The sequence below is a fragment of the Carcharodon carcharias genome, chromosome 16, assembly GCF_017639515.1.
Source record: "Carcharodon carcharias isolate sCarCar2 chromosome 16, sCarCar2.pri, whole genome shotgun sequence".
Taxonomy (NCBI): Eukaryota; Metazoa; Chordata; class Chondrichthyes; order Lamniformes; family Lamnidae; genus Carcharodon; species Carcharodon carcharias.
Genome location: NC_054482.1, coordinates 46,966,531 through 46,988,565, shown reverse-complemented (window position 1 = coordinate 46,988,565; position 22,035 = coordinate 46,966,531). Strand labels below are relative to the sequence as shown.

Here is a 22,035-nt window from a genome sequence, read left to right as displayed (position 1 = left end):
GTGCAGGAGGGAGGGTTCTAGATTCCTGGATCACTGGGATTGTTTCTGGGGAAGGTGGGACCTGGACAAGTGGAACAGTCTACATCTGAACCAGAGCGGGACTAACATCCTTGCGGGCGGGTTTGCTAGTGCTGTTGGTTGAGGGAGGGGCAGGATTGGCAGCTCAACATTCTGGGATATAGAATCTTCAGGCGAGACAGGTTAGGGGTGAAAGAGGAGGAGGCATTGCATTATTAGTTAAGGAGTCACTTACTGCAGTAAGGAGAGATGATGTCTTGGAGGGGGCATTGAATGAAGCTTTATGGGTAGAGCCTAGGAATAAAAAAAGGGGCAGCCACATTGTTACGTGTTTATTATAGACCCCCAGATAGTTAGCGGGAAATTAAGGGGCAAATATGTGCACAATTTGCAGAGGTGTGTAAAAACAATAACAATAGGGTAATTATATTAGGTGATTTCAACTTTCCCAACATTAATTGGGATAGACATAAAGTTCAGGGCTTGAATGGAGTGGATTTCTTGAAATGTATACAGGAGAACATTTTAGGTCAATATGTAGAGGGTCCAATAAGGGATGGCGCAGTGCTGGACCTAATTCTGGGGAATGAAGCTGGACAGGTGGCTGAGGTGATTGTGGGGAAGCATTTTAGTGACAGCAACCACAAATTGGTACAGGTTAAATTTGTTATGGACAAAGAAATCGACAAGTTGCAAATAATTGTTTTGGATGGGGGGAGAGTGGATTTTAGTAAAATAAGGCAGGATCTGGTGAAGGTAGACTGGGAACAGCTACCTGTGGGGAGATCTACAGAGGAGCAGTGAGGGAGGCGTTCAAAAAGGAAATGGGGAGGGCACAGGCTCAACATGTTCCCTCTAGGGTGATAGGAAGGAGTAACAAGCCCAGAGAACTATGGATGACCAGAGATATTAAGGTTACGAAGAGAAGGAAAAGAGAGGCTTTTAGCAGGTACAAGGGAAGCAAATCAGCTGAGGCATTAGTGCAGTACAGAAAGTGCAGGGTGGAGCTTAAGAAAGCAATTAGGAGAGGACTTGAGAAGGCTATGACTGGTAAAAGTAGGCAAAATCCAAAGATATTCTATAAATGTATCAATGGGAAGAGGATAACCAGGGAAAGAGTAGGGCCGATAAGGGACCAAGGGGGAATCTATGGGTGGAGCCAGATGACATCGCTAGAGTGTTGAATGAATACTTCACGTCCGTCTTCACTCAAGAGAATGAGGATGAAGGTATCGAACTTAGGGAGAGAGACTGCAAGGTTCTTAAGCAAATTGATATAGGGAGTGACAAGGTATTGGAGGTGTTGGCAGGCTTAAAAGTGGACACATTTCCAGGTCCGAATGATTTGAGTCCCAGGCTGCTGAAGGAGGCAAGGGAGGAGATCGCAGGGGCTCTGACCCAAATTTTTAATTCTTCTCTGGCCATGGGGGCGGTGCCAGAGGACTGGAGAACAGCTAATGTGGTTCCACTATTTAAGAAGGGTTGTAGTGATAAGCCAAGGAACTACAGACCAGTGAGTCTCACGTCAGTGGTAGGGAAACTATTGGAGAAAATTCTGAAGGGGATTATCTATCCACTTGGAGAGGCAAGGTTTGATTAGGGATAGTCAACATGGCTTTGCCAGAGGGAGGTCATGCCTAACAAATTTGATTGAATTTTTTGAGGAGGTGACCAGGTGTGTAGATGAGGATAGTGTAGTTGATGTAGTTTATGTGGATTTCAGCAAAGCCTTTGACAAGGTCCCACATGGGAGACTTATAAAGAAGGCAAATGCACATGGGATACAGGGTAATTTGATAAGGTGGATTCAAAATTGGCTTAGTTGTAGGAGACAGAGGGTGATGATAGAAGGATGTTTAAGTGACTGGAAGCCAGTGTCCAGTGACGTACCACAGGGATCTGTGCTGGGTCCCCTATTATTTGTCATTTATATAAACGACATAGATGACTATGTGGGGGGTAGGATTAGTAAGTTTGCGGATGACACAAAGATTGGCCGGATGGTTAACAGTGAGGTTGAGTGTCTTGGGCTACAGGAAGATATAGACAGGATGGTCAAATGGGCAGATAAGTGGCCGATGGAATTTAACCCTGAAAAGTGTGAGGTGATACATTTTGGTAGGAGTAATTTGACAAGGAAGTATTCAATGAACGGCATGACACTAGGAAGTTCTGAGGAACAAAGGGACCTTGGTGTGTGTGTCAATAGATCTCTGAAGGCAGAGGGGCATGTTAGTGGGGTGATGAAAAAGGCATATGGGACTCTTGCCATTATCAATCGAGGCATAGATTACAAAAGTAGGGAGGTCAGGTTGGAGCTGTATAGAACCTTGGTGAGGCCACAGCTGGAGTACTGTGTGCAGTTCTGTCGCCACATTATAGGAAGGATGTGATTGCACTGGATGGGGTGAAGAGGAGATTCATCAGGATGTTGCCTGGGATGAAACATTTAAATTATGAGAAGAGGTTGGATAGACTTGGGTTGTTTTTGTTGGAGCAGAGAAGACTGAGGAATGACCTGATCGAGGTGTACAAGATTATAAGGGGCATGGATAGGGTAGATAGGGAGCAGCTGTTCCCCTTAGTTGAAGGGTCAGTCACGAGGGGACATAATTTCAACGTGAGGGGCAGGAGGTTTAGGGAGGGTGTTAGGAAAAACATTTTTACCCAGAGGGTGGCGACGGTCTGGAATGCACTGCCTGGGAGGTTGGTGGAGGCGGGTTGCCTCACATCCTTTAAAAAGTACCTGGATGAGCACTTAGCACGTCATAGCATTCAAGGCTTTGGGCCAAATGCAGGTAAATGGGGTTAGGTAGGTAGGTCAGGTGTTTCTCACGTGTCAGTGCAGACTCGATGTGCCGAAGGGCCTCTTCTGCACTATGTGATTCTGTGATTCTGTTTGTGAAAATTATAAGTGGGTAGTCTTTATTTTTTTAAATATACCAATCAAACTCCATTGGCATTGTACACGAGGAGTCAGGACCAAGTGTATCCTTTCAAGTAAATTGGGGTTAGAGGGCAGGGTACAATTGGACCAGACCCACAAGCATAATTCCATTACCAATTAAAGTCAATCATTCTGTCTATATATATTATATTTTTATTCCATTTTAAATTCCTATGCCTACCTTTTATAATAAAAATAGCTTTTTTTAAACTGGCCGCACTGTGATGACACCTTTCCACTGTTAATGGTTCTATGCTAAAAGTTGATAAGTACTTGAAAAGGAGACATTCTCAGATCTATAGGGCAAGAGCATGGGAGTGGGAAGAATTGATTAGTCTTCAAACAGTTGACACAACGGACTGAAGGGCTTCATCTATTTTGTATGACCTCTATATAGTGCTATGATAGACACTTTCAAAATGTAATCATACATAGCAACAATAGGTGTGATAAAGAATTGTAAGAGTTAATCATATATTTGAAAAAAGATTGAGTCCACATGCAATTTCCAGCTCTGACTTCTAGTTGCTGTCAAGCAACTTAAGTTTAAGTAGCCACCAAGTTATCTTTCAGCCATGTTGGAATAGGTTATTAAATTATAGGATTATTAACAAATAAATGTAAAGCTTTAAAATATATTTCTACCATTCAGCTCTCTTGAACTTCCTCCTCTCCCACACCTCTGCATAACTTTTCATGTTAATGACTTCTGGAGCTTCTGAGGCAAACCTTTAACTTCACGTGTATATATAATTAATAAGCTAAGTATAAGATGCCTAATAATAATGGTGCAGATCAGCTCTTTCATATCAAAAGAATAATGCTGCTAGCTAAATTAAAGATCTGGGCTACTTTGATTTTTTTAAAGTAAGCAATATGATACTGATAACATCGAAGGAACAGATGATTCCATACTGGGAATTGCTTGGTTCTGTCCAAAAAATTTCCGGACAAACAGTATTTCTGAACAATAGATTTATAGCTGGAGGGGTTACAGTGTACCAGCATTTCTAATGTTGCTGTAGAAATTAATAACATTTGACATTATTGTTAATTAATTATGTATTGCTTATAGTTCTGGATTTCAGGTTAACCGAAACTCATTATGTTATTGGATGCTGCATGTTAGTTACTGTAATTACAGCACTTACTCTCACTTACTTTTGGAAGGGTGGAATTCCATTGCCCCAATTCTCTCCAGTGCCTCGCTAGATTCCTTGTTGAACCTAGTCCCAGCTTTACCTGATGCTCGCTTGTGCATTTTCTTGTCACTTGGATAGTAAACTAGAATGGCTGCTCTGTTTTTAACCCTCTTTAGACTGGAGCAGTGTGAGGCCATCTCATCACACTGGCTGAGATCAGCCAATTCTGGGCCAAGGTTTTCTTTGCTACATAAGGCATTGCTTATAAGGCAAGAACAGTATAACTCATTCATTATGGTGTTGAATAAAATCCAGATTTTTTTTTGCAGAGAAGCTTGGCTGTGAAAAAATACTTAGCATAAATATTTAAACTGAAGGCAGTACAGAGTTTCGAGCACTCATTTTTGGTCACACATTGTGAAAATGTCCAAGGTACACATTTCCTATCCCTGGAATGTTTCTTTGTCCCTGACTGTTTCTATAATTGCAAGATTTGACAGTGGTGTAATTAAATAACTGCTAATTACTATTGTAAGTAAATTACAGCTTTATTTTGTGGAAGTAAGTACTAGTTTAGATGAGATGCATGATATGAAATGTTAGCAGCATTAATTTACTAATAAAATCTCAGCATGAAGAATCTTTATTAAGCTTTGGTTGCTTAAATCTTCCCCTCAAACCAAAAATGTGTCCCGTTCTTTTCAGGCAGTCTCTGTTGCAATTCCTTGTTTCAGACAAAAAAATTTCAATGATACTGTTGCCAACTATGGGCACATCTTCAGTGCCCACCAAAGACCTGGAGTGAGGCAAGGGTGAGGGGTGTCAAGGAATCTTAGACAGTCCCTTGGGATCGATGATGACTTGCTTCCAAACTAAAAATCAGTTATCAGCTGACTGAAGAGTCCACTGCGTCACCTGCAGTCTCTGTCACAGGTGGGACAGACGGTGGTAGGGCGAACGTGTGGTGGGGTGTCTGGGTTGCCATGTGCTCCTTTCGCTGTCGGTACTTGGCTTCAGCCAGCCTGTGGCGCTGAGATTCGAGGTGTTCAATTCCTTCCCGGATGCTTTTCCTCCACTTTGGTCAGTCTTGGGCCAGGGATTCCCAGATGTTGGTGGGGATGTTGTACTTTTTCAAGCAGGCTTTGAGAGTGTCCTTGGAGTGTTTCCTCTGCCCTCCTGGAGCTTGCTTGCCATGTCAAAGCTCCGAGTAGAGCGCTTGTTTCGGGTGTCTCATATCAGGCATATGGATGATGTGGCCGGTCCAGTAGAGCTGATCAAGCGTGGTCAGTGCTTCGATGCTGCGGATGTTGGCTTGGGGATGTTGGTCTGAGCAAGAACACTGATGTTGGTGCCAATGGATTTAAAGGATCTTGCAGAGGCTGCGCTGATGGTACTTCTCCAGAGTTCTGAGTACCTGCTGTACATAGTCCATGTCTCTGAGTCATATAGGAGGGCGAGTATCACTACTGCTCTGTAGGACATGAGCTTGGTGCCGGGTTTGAGGTCCTGGTTTTCAAACGCTCTCATCCTCAGGTGGCCGAAAGCTGTTCTGGCATACTGAAGGCAGTATTGAACCTCATCGTCAATGTCTGCTCTTGTTGACAGTAGGCTCCCAAGGTTTGGAAAGTGGTCCTCGTGTCCAAAGCCTTATCGTGGATTTTGATAACCAGGGGGCAGGTGCAGTGTGGAGGGGGCAGGTTGGTAGAGGACCTTTGTCTTACAGATGTTTGGTGTAAGGCCCATGCTCTCGGACACCTCGGTGAAGGTGTTGAGGATGGCTTGGAGCTCGGCCTCCGAGTGTGTGCAGACACAAGCATCGTCTGCATATTCTAGTTTAATGCCAGAGGATGGGATGACCTTGGATCTGGCCTGCAGGCAGTGGAGGCTGAACAGGCTCCTGCTTGTTCTGTAGTTTAGCTCCACTCCAGCAGGGAGCTTGCTGAGGGTGAGATGGAACATTGTGACAAGGAAGATCAAGAAGAGCGTCAGTGTGATGACACAGCCTTGCCTGACCCCAGTCCAAATGTGGGTTGGGTCTGTGATTGATCCATTGGTCGGGAACACAGCTCACATGTCATCATGGAGCAGATGGAGGATGGTGACAAACTTTTAGGGACAGCTGAAATGGAGGAGGATGCTCCATAATCCTTTGCGGTTGACAGCGTCAAAGGTTTTTGTAAGGTCAAAGAAAGCCATGTACAATGGTTGGTGCTGTTCCCTGCATTTCTCTTGCAGTTGCCACGCAGTGAAGATCATGTCTGTTGTGCCCCTTAGTGGCTGGAATCTGCATTGCAACTCTGGGAGGAGCTCTTCAGGCACAGGGAGAAGGTGACTGATAAGGATTCTTGCAATGACCTTCCCTGTGGCCGACAGCAGGGAGATCCCTTTGTAGTTACCGCAGTCGGTTTTGTCACCTTTCTTGAAGGTGGTCATGATTACAGTAACTCTGAGATTTCCGGGCATGCTCTCCTCCTTCCAGATAAGGGAGATGAGGCCGTGTATTCACGCCAATAGTGCTTCTCTGCCACGCTTTGGTGCTTCGGAAGGGATTCCATCTACTCCTGATACCTTGTTGCTCTTTAGCTCAATGGCCTTTTCTACCTTGTGCTGGGTTGGGGTTATGCTGAGATGGTGGTGGGTAGCATGCTGCAAGATGGAGTCGAGGACACTGGCGTGGAATACAAAATCTCTGTTAAGGATATCTTCGAAGTGCTCCTTCCAGCAGTTGCTGACTGCCTCTCTATCCTTGATGAGCACCTTTCCATTTTTGGCCAGCAGTGGAGTGGGGCCTTGGGTGCTTGGGCTAAAGAAACCTCGCACGTTATGGTTGTTAGTTAACTGTTGGATCTTCTGCACTTTCTCCACCCAGCATCTGTTCTTTAGATCATGGGTTTTTACTGGACCTCAGCCTTTAGCCATCTGTAGAGCTGCTTTCTTGCTCTCAAGTTGGGTTGCTGCTTCAGGTTCAAAAATGCCTTGCGATTGCGGCTTATCAGCTCCTGGACCTCTTGGTCATTTCTCATCGAATCAATCTTGGTGTTTCCTGGTCGAATGACCAAGCATCTCTTTGCAGGTGCTGATGATGGAGGCCTTGAGAGCAGACCAGGCGCTGTGAGTTATTATGACACAGCCAATTGTAAAGGCTGAGTTGTTCAAATCCTAGAGGGAAACTTGAAACAACTGTCATAATCCATTTTTTGCAATTTGTAATTTCGAGATGCAGACTTTGAATTCGGTAGGAATAAGACCACCGAGTCTCATGGGTTTTATATAAAACTAAATTAAATATTTATTAATTTAACAACAAATTAAACACATATACATGGCTACAAATTACTACTATAATAACTTTTTAACAAATCTTCAAATTAATCAACCCCAGGTAAATCTTCACTAAGGCAACAGTAACCCATAAACTTTGAATAGACACCAGGCAAAGTACATTTGACCATATGAATCCTAAACGAGGCTACTTTGCAAGTTGGTTGAAGGTGTACAGGCTGGTTAGGTCTTAAATGCCTCTACCTTACACAAACTCCTTTCTTTAAAAACCTAGCTTTCCCTTTGAATGGAAATTTTCTGTTGTATCACTATGTCTTTTGAACTTCAGCTCTTCCAACAATAAAATCCCTTTCATAGCACCAATTTTATTAGTAAGCTGAAAAAATAAACACATTGTTTGGCTTCTTCTAGCTAGTGCAGGATTTTACCGGCAGCTTATTCAACAAATGCAAATTAACACTTTACCTTACTGTTCTTCTTACTGTTCACCCAATTAACATCTCAAAACTACTGTACATCAAAGGCCCCAGACTAGCTGGCTTTAACCTAATTAAGACACACACAGGCACACACCTAGACACAGACCACCTATAGAATTCTATTTTAAAAAATAATTTCCAATAACATTATACACATTAATATCCCTTCATGACATGGACACTTTGCACCTCTGGGTCACTGGAAGTCACCAGGTTGGCAGCGAGACGCTGGCTGAAAAGGGTTCTCTTATCAGGGTCCTTGAGTGCCCCAGCATTTGATTTTCCTGCGGCATTGTTTCAGTTGCCATCGCTACTTTGGGGCTACACTGATGTTGATGACAGAGTGAATTAGGTAGTGGTCAGTCCAGCAATTGTCGGTTCCTGTCATGGTGCAGCTGATATGCATGCCCTTGCGATCCCTCGGACAGTGACATAGTTGAGCAGGTGCCAGTGCTTGGAGCAAGGGTGTTGCCATGAGGCCTTGAACTTGTCTCTTTGACAGAACAAGATGTTGACTATGACAAGGCCATGTTCTAGGCATTTTGTCAGGAGCAGGGTACCATTGGTGTTGGATTTCCCTACCCCCTCTCTTCCAATTACGTCTCCCCAGAGGCCTGTGTCGTTCCCAACTCTGACGTTGAAGTCACCATGGAGGATCAGCTTATTGCCCGCTGGGACTTGGGCCAGGGATTGTTCAAAGCTGGAGTAAAATTCCTCTTTGGACTCATCTGTAGCAACCAATGTTGGGGCATATGCGCTGAGGACTGTAGCACAATACTTCTGGGCTAGGTGAGCTGAAGGTTCATGAGGCGCTCGATTATCCTGCAAGGGGTATCTTTGAGACTAGTTGTCAAGGAATGCATCAAAGGCAACAACTGTTTTCTCTTCAGCTGACTGCTTTAACCAAAGGACTACTGAATGCATGATTTGGGATCTGGGCCTGGTTGTCAGGTGGGTGCCATGTATCTCTGGCCAAGGGACACCACACCTCATTGGGCCTCATGTGACATCACCTTTTGTAACCTAAATCAGGGACAAAGGAATTCTAGTCCTGAGATTTCCTTCCAAATAGGACCTTGAGGAAATCCCAGCAGAGACCAGCGCTTGGTTTTTATCCCTTCCACCGAACTGTGGCATAATTATGCCTGGAGAGCAAATTTTTGATCCTTAGTGCCTGGAATGTGGGACAAAATTATTTGATACTTGAAGAACAGTGAATTAATTAAGACCAGTTGATTTGTGGATTTCTAAAAGTCAAGTCATGCCTAACCAAATTTATAGAATTCTTTGAAGAACTAACAGCAAAGCAGGCTTTGACAAGATGGCAATAGTTTGCTTCTGTGGCCGATGAGGGCATAAATTTTAGGTGGTCGCAGAGAGAATCAATGTGAGTACAGGTACAGTGTCTCAAATCCAGCTGTCCAAAAAGCAGAGTTGTCTAAAAACTGGACATTTTTATAAGCTGCCATGTTAACTGCTGTTAAATGAGTAAAATAACTTGCCAGGAGAATTCAGCTAAGTGCTGCACTGGTGCGGTGGCATACCAAACTAGTTATCAGCTTCACACGCCAGTCTTTTTGAGTGATCCGAGCGACCCTTGACCCCACCCAACCCGGCTTGGCCCAATCCACTCCATGCACTGCGCTTGAAATTGTTTGAAGTAGCTGGTGGGTCACGTTTCCACACATACAGGAAGCTGTGGTTCTCTGGTAGCTTCACTAGTATGCCTGTAATTTGAACCCAGCACAGCCTGCGAGGTAGCCTTACTTACCTTATTATTTAATATTTTTTCAAACATTCTTTCTTCACTATTATGTATTCCTTATTCAAACTTTTTTACAAAGAAAGGTATTCACTTTATTTCATACGCCTCCTGTTAATTGAATTAAGGTTCTGATTTTTTTTCTCGGAAAACCAACAAGATCTGAAATCCAAGCACAAACTCGGTCCCAAGGCTGCTGGTGTTGTACCTGTATTGAAAAATAACATCTTTAGACAGAGGGTGGTTAAAATGTGGAATTGTCGGCCACAAGCAATTGTTGAAGTAGACTCCAGAAAAATCTTTTAAAAGATAATTGCTTGGAAAAGAAGACTTTTAAAGGGGAGGGGAATAAGAGGAGAGTGGGATTAGACTAGGTGGTTGTTGCGGACAATGACGCCATCATAACTTAATGCATCAAATAGCTTCTTTCTGTGCTGGGATATTCTATGATTCTCTGAACAGCTTATTACATCCCAGTTAGAGAATTTTGGCCTCAGCTACTGGCAGCCCTCCAAGAGTTGACCACCACCTGTATTATTTGCTGCAATCTGACCCAAATTTTCCCATTACAGCCTTTCTCTTTACCTGTGACTTCTTGTTCATTACATCTTCGAAGTGGGAAAATGTAAAACAAAAACAAGAACAGTTGGAAAAACTCAGCAGGTCTGACAGCATCTGTGGAGAGGAATACAGTTAATGTTTTGAGTCCGTATGACTCTTTATCAGAACTGTCATTAACTAGAAAAGTGCAAACTGGCAACATGTGCAGATGGCACTCTGACTCCATCTACACAGTCCTTATAAATCTCTGGCTGCCACATTATGTCCAATGTTTGAGGCAATGTTGTACTGTTCAGTGAAAAAATAAAGTCAATACCTCATTTATTACTTGCTCGTGTGCATGCGCAAGTTTTATTCTCAATTGTTTTTTGCTATAAGTTTGAATTTGTTTTATTTTCATAAGCCAGGTTCATGCCAGAGTGGGAGTTTGTGTATCATCGATCTGCCCAAATAAAAGTTAATTCAACTGCGGGCATAATTCACCATTTACATGTAGGAATATTTAAAGTGCTCTTAGCATGTTCGTATGTGTGCTATTTTTTAATGCAAGTTAATTAATTAATTTTAAATGGATTAACAACTCTGTGAAAATATCATATGCAGGAATACAGCCTGCATGTGAACTCTGATTGGAATTTCCACCTTTTCATGTCAGATTCACCACACAGAGGAGCTCTTAATTTCTTTCCTTTGTGTAGAGCCTTGAACAGCTGTCAACTAAACCTACAGAAGCAGTTCTAGAGTTCAAGAGTGTGGGTCCTGTAGAAATCTCCTAGCTTATCTTTTAGAGCAGATTCTACAGCAATGTACATTCCTAACTTTATTTTCTGGACACTGGATGTCACTCTAATGGGAATTTACATAAAGGGGACAGGAAATACAGGTCAGGGTAGGGTCAGCGCATGGCAGGGGAAGGAAGAAACTCATTACTGGTCTAAACAGATGAGGGGAGTTGCTCAGCCTGAATATAATAGATATCTGTACTTCTGGAGGTAGTACTTTATTTACTGCCTTTGACTAGAAATTGCCTCTTTTGAGGTGTTAAACTCTCTGAAGGTACCACTCTGTCCATTTACCTTACATGATTGCCTGAACTGTATGGTAACTAAACTACAAAACTAGTGCCTCAAGCAATCTCCCCGCCCCCCCCACCCTTGTATCCCAAACATATGTGCCAATGATCAGTAAACATTGAAATGTGATGCTGTTCATGGCTTCAGCAAGCATTTATGTCAAAGATGTTGCATATTTTCAAACAAATAAAAAAGCAATCAAACGCTATAGTAAGTGTGCTATATTGTTATATTATTCCAATATGATTTAGGAACCATGGGCAGAATTTTCTGCCTACTGGGCGGGCGGGCCCGACCCATTCTCCGGTGGGCGGGGAGCCGCCATTTTAAGTGGGCGGGCCAATTAAGGCCCGACCAGCGTGACGCCCGGCAGGAAGTGCTATGCACTTCCTGTACGGGCGGGAGGGATTCCCCAAATGCAAGAGTGCGCTTTTTCACGCATGCGCACGAAAGAGCGCACATCTCCCTGAGGCTAAGTGCTGCCTCGGGGAAATCGCTGACAGCTGTATAAACATTAAAAATAGGAAAAAAAAATCCTTAACATGTCCCCCTCATGTGACAATGTCACACGAAATGGGACATGTTAATAAATTTCATGAAAATTTTATTAAACATTTTTAAAGCCTACATGAAACCTCATCCCACCGGGCATTGGACGGGCAGGTCCTTTAATTGTTTCAATTATCCTGTCAATGGCCTCAATTGGCCATTGACAGGTCGGCGGGCGCACAGCTGATTTCACTGTGCCCCTGCCTTCGTGAAAATTTAAATGGGGCGGGGTGATGTCGGAGGTTCCCCCCGACATCATCCCACGTTATTTTGCGCATCAGCGAGCGGGCCCCTACTCCTGCTTGCCGACGGCAAAATTCAGCCCCATATATTCATGGCCAGGATTTTAAGGCCCCACTGCAGCATGTCTCCCCCTGGTGGATGCAGCGAGCCATCCAAATCTCCATTTAGTTCAGTGAGACCATAATATCCTGCTGGGCAGAAGGAACTGTAAAATCCTGGCCCATGTGTATGTATACATAAGTATCCAGAGTGCCACATCACTCTCTTCTGCAGTACAGCCTGTGTATTGAACAAACAATGGATCAGTCTGCAGTACACGGTTTGATCTGAGAAATACATTCGATGAAGCTCCAGCGATTGCATCTAAAAATATGATTATTTCAAACTTCTGGGAAACACAAGAGATAACAAAGTGCATGTTTTATAACCATAAAATCATTATTAATATCTTCAACCTTTTGTATATTTGTACAGTTTTTAATTACCATTAGGAACACACAAATAAATGACAACCAGTCGAAACTGTACGAGGGCTATTGTCACATGATAATTTATTTACAGCATGCTAATACCAAGCAGCAGGGGCGCTAATGTGATCTCTAGCTGACTGCACTGCGTATCTCCAGGGTAGGTGTTGATGATGGTAATCTACCAACCAATTATGTAATAGACAAGAAAGATGGGGCAGAAGAGAACAATGAACCAAACACAAAGGGAGATCATGGTCTATTCTCGAAAGTTAGAATGTGTATGATAAGTGGAATGAATTGTTGTTCATTGCCATGATCTCCTTGTGTACATGGCTCACTTTTCTCCCATTCCCCATCTTTTATTGCATAGTTGAGTTATTTTTCTCAATAGTAAGGGCTTCCCTGATGGTTCAGCTAAGAAATACAATAGCATAAATTTGTTTTGGGCAGTAATCAAGACTTATTTCCCATAGTATACAGCATGTGCTACCAATTCACAATCACTTGTTTTACATTGCTGACCCAGGATGTATCTGTACCCCACACTGTTTGACATCACATGTACCAGGAATTTCCAAGGTTTGCTGTGTGTTTGATCCAAGGGCAGGTGAAGGAAAGGCCAGTAGGCATAGTACAATTATCCTCTTCTTCTAGAAAAGCCTGCCAACAATGTGTAAGTTCACAAATGAAAAATGGGCCCATGAGCAAAGTACTGAAGGGCAGAACCCATACTGAGCACAGATCAGCATCTTCACAACAAGCAAAGGAAAAGACTCCTTCCTCAACGCTTCACATTTGTGGGTAAGGGCATTTTTCCATCATGGTAGAGGGGAAAATAATTCCCAATATATTTTAAGGTGATGCAAACTTCCTCATCTGTTTATTTTTGACATTTGGGACAGAAATCCTTCCCAAGTTGACCACACCTACCATTTCTAATAGCAGGCACTAATATTTTTCTTGTAAGAAGCATTATTCTTTACTGAAGGTAAATTAAATTAAGACTTGAAGAAAGAATTTATTTGGAGCGGTTTCCATAAAACTAGAGGAGTCTGCTACAAACGTGGAAATATAGACCTGTTGGAAATGAAATATTTGAGAGTCTTTGAGATAACTGGTGCTATTATTAACAGTTAAAAGCTCATCCATTAATATTATTGCTAGTAATTTCCAAGCTCAGTGGTCAAGTTGATTTTACTCTTGTCTCTGAGTCAGAAGGTCTTGGGTTCAAGTCTCATATGGAATTGAGCACTTCATCTGGGCTCATGCTTCAGTGTTGCCTGGTTAAAGGTGTTACTTCTCCGATAAGACATTAAACTGAGCCTCTTGTGTGCCAGCTATGCACGTGAAGAATCCCATGACATTATTTGACAAAAGGCAAGGAATTCTTCTATATCCAGTCAAACATTTCTACTTCAACCAATATCACCAGGAGCAGATTATCTGGTCACTTCCTGCTTGTGGAACAGGCTCTGAAAAAATTGGTTACCTATATAACAGAAGTGTCAGCAGCTCAAAGTATATGTTGGGCTATAAAGTGTTTGGCCGTACTCAAAGAACATAAGGAGCTGAATTAATACAAGTTCATTCTCTCCAGAGAGTTGTGGTTTCCATTTTATTAAAACACAGCTACTGAGCTGCCTTCGTATTTGTCGATTTCTTATCAGTTTTCTACTGGTTTGTTTTTCAGTTCGAATCCTGTGGAAGGTAAGCGAAAGTCTGGGTAGGATCTGCTGTGTTCGTCCACACGTCGAACGTTTCACCTTTGTGGGTAAGAACATTTTCTCTTTGTGGTAGAGTCGACTCTTTACCAAAGCTATACTTCAACATACAAAATTACCCTGTATGCATTATCAAACAGCTGTATTCAAAGCCTTAACGTTATTTTATTATCATTTGAAAACCAGGAGCACTGAACATGTTCACGATTAAGCAATCGATGCACTGATTCCTTGAACTCAGATCAGAAAACGAAATGTGTTTGCTGCCATTTCCAAAAAGAATATCCACACTGTTCCTCCAAGAAACAAAGACGAGCCTGTTTTTTCACAACGCAACATGATGTTACTAAAAGTTATTGGAATTAATCCATGTTACCTTTTTGCTGGTGGGCTTATGGAGCTCATGCTCGTCTGGGGAATTATGAAAATTACATCTTGATATCTTTTGATATGATTTTAAAACCTCTGGATACATTCCATCTTTATAACATACTTTAGCAAGTGGAGTAAAATGGAACATAAAACAATTAAAGGCCAAATTCTACTGGTTTAATAATTACAACTGTAACTTTCCATTTAATCTCCAGTTTGCTGTTACCAGAATGCACTAATTCAGAGAGCTGCAGGTAATCATCCCATACATCTCACTAAACATAAAAAATTAAATTACTGTGGAGGCTGGAAATATGAAATAAAAACAAAATGCTGGAAATATTCAGTGTGTCTGGCAGCATCTGTGAAGAGAAAAATAGTTAACAGACAGAATTTTCTTTGCTTAAATGCTGGTGGAACAGCAGTCCTATCAGTGGATCAAGAATCAGTTTGATTAAACAGCATGATTTTCTGAGGTTCTTTGCCAGAGTCATGGCAGTATCATCCCACCTCTGGGTTCCCTGGCCAATCAAGAAGGTTTTTTTTTATTCTTTCATGGGATGTGGGCATCGATTTAAGCATTTACATAGATGGAAGTCATAGTCACAATTTAAAAGTAATAGAACTGCTCTAAAATGACCTCCACATAATTTTGGCTGCGGAGATTTCCCAATGTCAAGGAAAGTGTGCAAGTGTCAGAAATGTAATGACTCTATTGCTAGTCTGTTCAGATGGGTAAAATGCTCAAACGGCCTGCTGTTAGAAATAAATGAAAATTAATGGTATCGGAGTCATTTGTTTTATGTTCGCCTCTAGATACCCTTGAGGTCTTTTGGAAACTCATCTCATGATGTGGATCTGCATGCCTGTGATGGCATTGCTGCTACCTCACTAGTATTTCTTAAATTTCTTCTTGAGATTTTGTTGCATGTTGCGTTCCATGGGTTATGGCCATAGGGGAAACATATAGAGTCCTGGGACAGAATCTTACCGATCCCACAGAAGCTGACTCGAAGGTAGGGCCAGGGGGAATAATGGAACTGAGAGCATTGGGTTGGGGGACAGATGCTTGTCCACCTCAGGATGATCTTGCCAGAGAAAGGTCATCAATGGTAGTGCCTACCCACTTGGCGGTGATGGGTATCCATTAGTTAGCAATTAGGAGGTTAATGAGGGGGATGGGAAGCACTCCGCTGCAATCGGCCTGGCACTGGAACAGCCTCCCGCTGAATGCTGAGCTTCACAGCTCTGTTGAGGCAGCCTCCTAGTGGCAGGTCAGGTGGCCATCTGAGAATGAGGGTCCATGCACATAAGGCCTCACCTGCAGCCCAAACAATTCCTCCAGAAGGATTTCCTCTCGGCTCCAAGGGCCTGCTGGCTTTAGCCCTTATTAGGTTCAATATTGTAAGTGTGCTCTGAGGATATCTCCATGTTGAGGCATCCTCGCACCCTCTTGATGCCTGAACTGTGTCTCTCAAAGTCTTTTTGATTGGGCCTGCAGCCTCAGGAACCTACCCACTAACATTTATTGACTTCAAGATGTGTCTTCTTGATTGGCCACCTCTAAAAAGATCACACAGGACTCACAGACCATCAGGTTGGGACCCGCATTTGTCCCCAACAGAAGAATATTTTTAAAGGTAGTAAGATTCCACCCGTGGAGCACATTTGGCCATCCAGAATTTTGAATGGAGTTCTGGCAGGCCACCTGCAGCTGGCTTCAGGTCCAAGGATGATCTGCCTTAAACCTGCCGGCTCTTCTCATCTGCTAATTCCTACCCAACTCTCCCAACCCGTTCTGAACAATAATATTGCGTACAGTGCATATTTTTATAAACATTACAGTCACTTCCTGTTGCTCTTACTTTCGATCAAATTTTGGCCATCACACTTTGATAATTGGTTCTAATTAAAACAACAATGAATTAGAATTCAAGACAAAAGGAACATGCAAAACACAGATAAGGAAAGCAGCTAATAAAAAATCTGTGGCCCTTATACATTGTATGCTACATGACATGATGCCTGTAGTGTATAAAGCAGCATATTCTCTGACTCACTGTAACAATTCCACAGGGAACCTGGTGACAACTCATAATTTCGCTACAGAAATCTGAAAATGTTGAATGTTGCTCATTCGCTGAAAGATTGTCATGGAGATGATCCAATGATATTATAAAAGAAGGCAATTCAGCATACAGGGAGATGTGAACCAAAGGATTGGCAATGAATCTGAGATTTGCTGTTGCCCTTTTGACTGAAACTTCTATTAAAATGCAAGCACTTGGACAATTTACAATCGATGCACTGATTCCTTGTGTTCAGGTCAGCAAATGAAATGTGTTTGCTGCAGTTTGCCATTTCCAAAAAGAATATCAACACTGTTCCTCAAGAAACAAAGACGAGCCTGTTTTTTCACAATGCCATATGATATTATTAAAAGTTATCGGAATTAATCCACATTAACTTTTGGCTACTGGGCTTGTGGAGTTCACACTCACTTGGGGGATTATAAAAATTACATCTTGATATCATTTGATATGATTATAAAATCTCTGGATACATTCCGTTTTTATAACATACTTTAGCAAGTGGAGTAAAATGGAACATAAAACAATTAAAGGCCAAATTCTATTGGTTTAATAATTAAAGTTGTATCTTTTCTATTTAATCTCCAGTTTGCAGTTACCAGAATACACTAGTTCAGAGAGCTGCAGGTAATCATCACATGCATCATACTAAAGATAAAAAAAATCAAAGTACTGTGGAGGCTGGAAATGTGAAATAAAAACAAAAATAAGCAGGTCTGGCAGCATCTGTGAAGAGAAAAACAGTTCATGGACAGAATTTTCTGTGCTTAAATGCTGGTGGAACAGCAGCCCTGTCAGTGGGTCAAGAATCGGTTTGATTAAGGAACATTATTTGCTGAGGTTCTTCACAGAATCACAGAATTTTAACGGCACAGAAGGAAGCCTTTCGGCCCATCGTGTCTGCACTGTCTCTCCAATGAGCATTATGACCTAGTACCATTGCTCTGCCTTTTCCCTGTACCCCTGCACATTGTTTCTATTCAAATAATTATCTTGAATTCAGTTTTTCTGTCCATGTTTGGACTAAGGCCAGGAGGTCAGGAGTTGAGTGGCCCTGGTGGAACCCAAACTGAGCCGTCAGTGAGCAGGTTATTGCTAAGCAAGTGCCGCTTGACAGCACTGTTGATGACCCCTCCCATTACTTTACTGATGATGGAGAGTAGATTGATGGGGTGGTAATTGGCTGGGTTGGATTTGTGCTGCTTTTTGTAGACAGGACACACCTGAGCAGTTTTCTATATTGCTGGGTAGATGCCAGTGTCCTAGCTGTACTAGAACAGCTTTGCTAAGGGTGCAGCTAGTTCTGGAGCACAAGTCTTCAGTACTATTGTGGAATATTGTCAGGGCCACAAGTCTTTGCCTTATCCAGTGCCTTCAGCCGTTTCTTGATATTACATGGAGTGAATCAAATTGGCTGAAGACTGGGACATCAGAAGGAGGCTGAGATGGATCATTCAGTCGGCACTTCTGGCTGAAGATTGTTGCAAATGCTTTGGCCTTGTCTTTTACACTGATGTGCTGGGCTCCCCATCATTGAGGATGGGGATATTAGTAGAGCCTCCTCCTCCAATTATTTAATTGGCCACCACCATTCACAAATGGATGTGGCAGGACTGCAGAGCTTAGATCTGAACCATTGGTTGTGGGATCACTTAGTTCTGTCTATAACATGCTGCATTCTCCATTTGGCATGCAAGTCATCTTGTGTTGTAGCTTCACCAGGTTGACACATCATGGCCAGGATAACGCAACTATTTTATCAAAGGAAGGATTTCTAATTGAAGGGAGCACGGACTGGGTTACAAGGACCCGCCAGCACTTTTTTAATTCTTTCATGGGATGTTAGCATCGCTGGTAAGTCCAGCATTTTTTGCTGATCCCTAATTGCCCTTGAGAAGGTAGTGGTGAATTGCCTTCTTGAACAACTGCAATCTATCTGGCGTAGATACACCTACAGTGCGGTAGAGAAGGGAGTTCCAGGATTTTGATCCAGCGACAGCGAAAGAATGGTGATACAGTTCCAAGTCAGAATGGTGTGTAGCTTGGATGGTGCGGTTTTCCCATGCAACTGCTGCCCTAGATGGTAGAGATTGCAGGTTTGTAAGTTAAAAGAGCTTAGCAAGTTGCTACAGTACATCTTGTATATGGTAAACACCGTTGCCACTTTGCACTGGTGGTGGAGGGAGTGAATTTTTAAAATAGTGGGTGGGATGCCGATCAAGCTGCCTACTTTGACTTGGATTGTGTTTAACTGCGTGAGTGTTGTTGGAGCTGCACTTATCCAGGCTAAGTGGAGATTATTCTATCACAATCCTGACTTGTGCCTTGTGGATGGTGGACAGGCTTCCCTACAAGATTCCCAGCCTCTGACCTGCTTTGGTAGCCACAGTATTTATATGGCTAGTCCAGTTCAGTTTCTGGTCAATAAGAACCCGATGTTGATAGTGGGGGATTCAGTGGTGGTAATGACATTGAATGTCAAGAGGAGATAGTTAGATTCTTTCTTGTTGGAGATGCTTACTGCCTGGCACTTGTGTGGCATGAGCATTACTTGCCACTTATTAACCCAAGCCTGAATGTTGTCTATATACAGCAAGACTTGGACATGGTCTGCTTCAGTATCTGAGGAGTTACGTATGGTGCTGAACATTGTGCACTCATCAGCGAGCATCGCCGCTTCTGACCTTGTGATGGGGGAAAGGACATTGATGAAGCAGCTAAAGATGTTTGGACCAAGACACTACCCTGAAGAACTCCTGCATTGATGAAATGAGGCAAAAATGTCATGGACAGGTATATAAAGGGAGGACTTTGCAGAGCTTTTTCTGTCAACCAGGTTTTTGTCCTCCTCGAAGTAGTCCTGCTGTCAGGGTCTAAAGTGGAACTGATCTCATTCCAGCGGGCAGGACCCTGGAGTGGCATTTTGCCTGGGGTGGTCAATTGAGAGGCTGCCATTCATAGAGGACAGCAGCCTGCCATTATGTCCCCCCTACTCCCCCACAGTACATCAGTCCAATCACAGTGCTGGCAGATCAGCAGTCTTAACAATGACAGTGGCCTTTGCTGAGGCTGCAGCGTGAGGGAGCGATGGCATCTCAATGCCAAGTTGCCCTCAAAGACATGCAAGCGTTTACGAGGAAAACCCAGGCAGGCAGGTTCTAGCAATCATGGAGGGGGTGGGTTGTTGCAGTGGTGGCAAGTTACGCATGGGACGACCATTGCCACTGATGGGCTGCCCTTTGGGCCAAGGACTGACCATCAAGGAGGGCCCCAGCCTGCCCACTGAAACTACTGGGAGGCCGTCAGGGTCTACCTCCCGATATGGGCAAAGTGCCCCTGGCTGCAGGAAGTGACCTTTAATTGGGCCCTTCCATGGCTCAGTTGACAACCCGATGGGCAACCATGCTGCTGAGGTTCTCACTGCTAGTAATATACCATGGTGGCAAGAAAATGCTTGCCCCCAGCATGTTGCCAACTCTCATGCCTCTCAGCCTAGGGCCAAAGGCCTAGGGAAATTCAGCCTGTAATTGACAAATGAGGAAAAGAATTGTTGAGCTGAAAAATTCAGAGAATGTTGCCATGGGTAACGCTAAGATCTTCCTGCACTTTTGCAGGGTTAATGCTGGTGTGTAACCCATTAACTTTTCAAAACTCCCTGGTGCTGAGCGTAGGGGGTTGATTTGTCTTGCACAGCATGTCCAAGTAGACCTGTTGGGACATTGGCTAATTGGATTAGCTGGAGTTCAGTGAACGGAACCCCAACATCTCAAAACCATTAATTGGTCAAGCTGATAGGTGAATTATTAAGAGTGCCCTGGAGTACTGTGTTCCCTGTATCCAGAGTGCCTGGCCAAGGTATTAGATTCTGCAAAAGAGATTCGACCAGTTTCAAATTTCCCTCATCGAACAAACTCAGCACTACATTGGGAAATCATATACTGCAGCTCATGACACTCAGTCTTTTAAAACTGAGCCAGCCAAGGTCGATCCAGGAGCCTAGTGAAGATGTGTAGTTGCATCAGATATTATCAGCACCCAGCAGCAGATCTATTATACCATTAGAAGAGTGAGGAGCAGTAGGAAGCTGTGAAGTCCAGGGAGCCAGGGAAGTGAAATGCAAGCCAATGAGATCAGTACAGCTGAGGGAGCTAGCCTGAGAGACAGCTGTATAGGTGAGCCCAGAGAACCCACAAGGGAAAATTTAACTGCATGGAGATTGTTCTCCCAATTACAGATTTTGCAGGGCAAATCATAAACTCCTCTACCCCCAGGTATTGCTGTACGGACTGCGGTTGAAATTATTTAGAGTGACGACAAACTTTTAACAGCTTTTAATTCTGTCTTTACTCCAGATGAAAATGCAAATTTGGGCACAGCCATGAGATATGAAGAGATTGGTAAGTGAAATCATTTCCTGCTGACTTATCTCTTTATAATAGTTGGTAGATTTTAGATCTTGGGAATGTTGCACAGTTTTGATTTTAACCATCATACATATGTGACTCAATATTAGCGTCCTCCCTTCCTCCCCACACCAATTTCCATTGGGTAAAATAGACAGCCAGCTAGCGATGAGGCAGCGTCACAAGTACTTGAGGTGGTGCGTAATACTGTAAGGGATGGGTTTGGCAAGTGCCCAGACAGCAGGAAAGATTCTGATGACAACATAAACATAAGCAGTGCTGACAGCGTAGGTGGAAATAGTCCAACCTTTTTGCCACGAGCAGGCTATGGTTGAAAGGCTTACACTTTCCCATGGAAGTGGTTTTACAGTCTCTGGTTGCATGGCCACTTCACTGTCATTGGGGGAACTTCTTCCATCAGTTATGTAGTTGAAAACACTGATTTCATTTGAGTCAAACAATCAGGACTCCATAATTATGGCCCTATCTTCTTAGCTGTGCTCACTGAGCCTGACTTTCCTGCTTTTTATGAGGGATTGTGGAATTAAAGCCTAAAACAGCTGTGCACTCATAAACTTTGTTCACTCAGTTGTTTGGAAAGGGGATCTGGCTACTTTGGAAGCCACCTGCAATATAAACAGGACAGTTTCCGCAGCACACGGCCTAGGAGTGGACAGTACAGAAAACAAATTTAGCTGTGAGGTAATTAAAATAAGTAAACCCCTGTCTTCGCACTATAGGCTCTCTCTCCATTGCCATCTTTACCAGTCAGGATGCTGTAAAGAAAGAGATAGATCTGGCAGGAAGGATTTTGTAGATTAACTCCAGGGATTGTCACAGTGTTTTGTTTGAACATTATTAATTCTATGTAACATCTTATTATTTGGATGAACCCCTCCCCTCCCACTATAAAAGTATTGTCC

The 22,035-nt window shown here is 43.1% G+C and overlaps 1 protein-coding gene across 1 annotated transcript in view; it reads left to right on the top strand.

Moving 5' to 3' along the window:
• nmnat2 (nicotinamide nucleotide adenylyltransferase 2) overlaps nt 1-22,035 on the top strand; it is a 332,701-nt gene that overhangs the window by 293,814 nt on the left and 16,852 nt on the right. The window contains exons 6-7 of the mRNA XM_041208930.1: nt 14,217-14,297; nt 21,062-21,106. Of these exons, the coding sequence (XP_041064864.1) occupies nt 14,217-14,297; nt 21,062-21,106 (126 nt within the window). The remainder of the gene's footprint in view (nt 1-14,216; nt 14,298-21,061; nt 21,107-22,035) is intronic.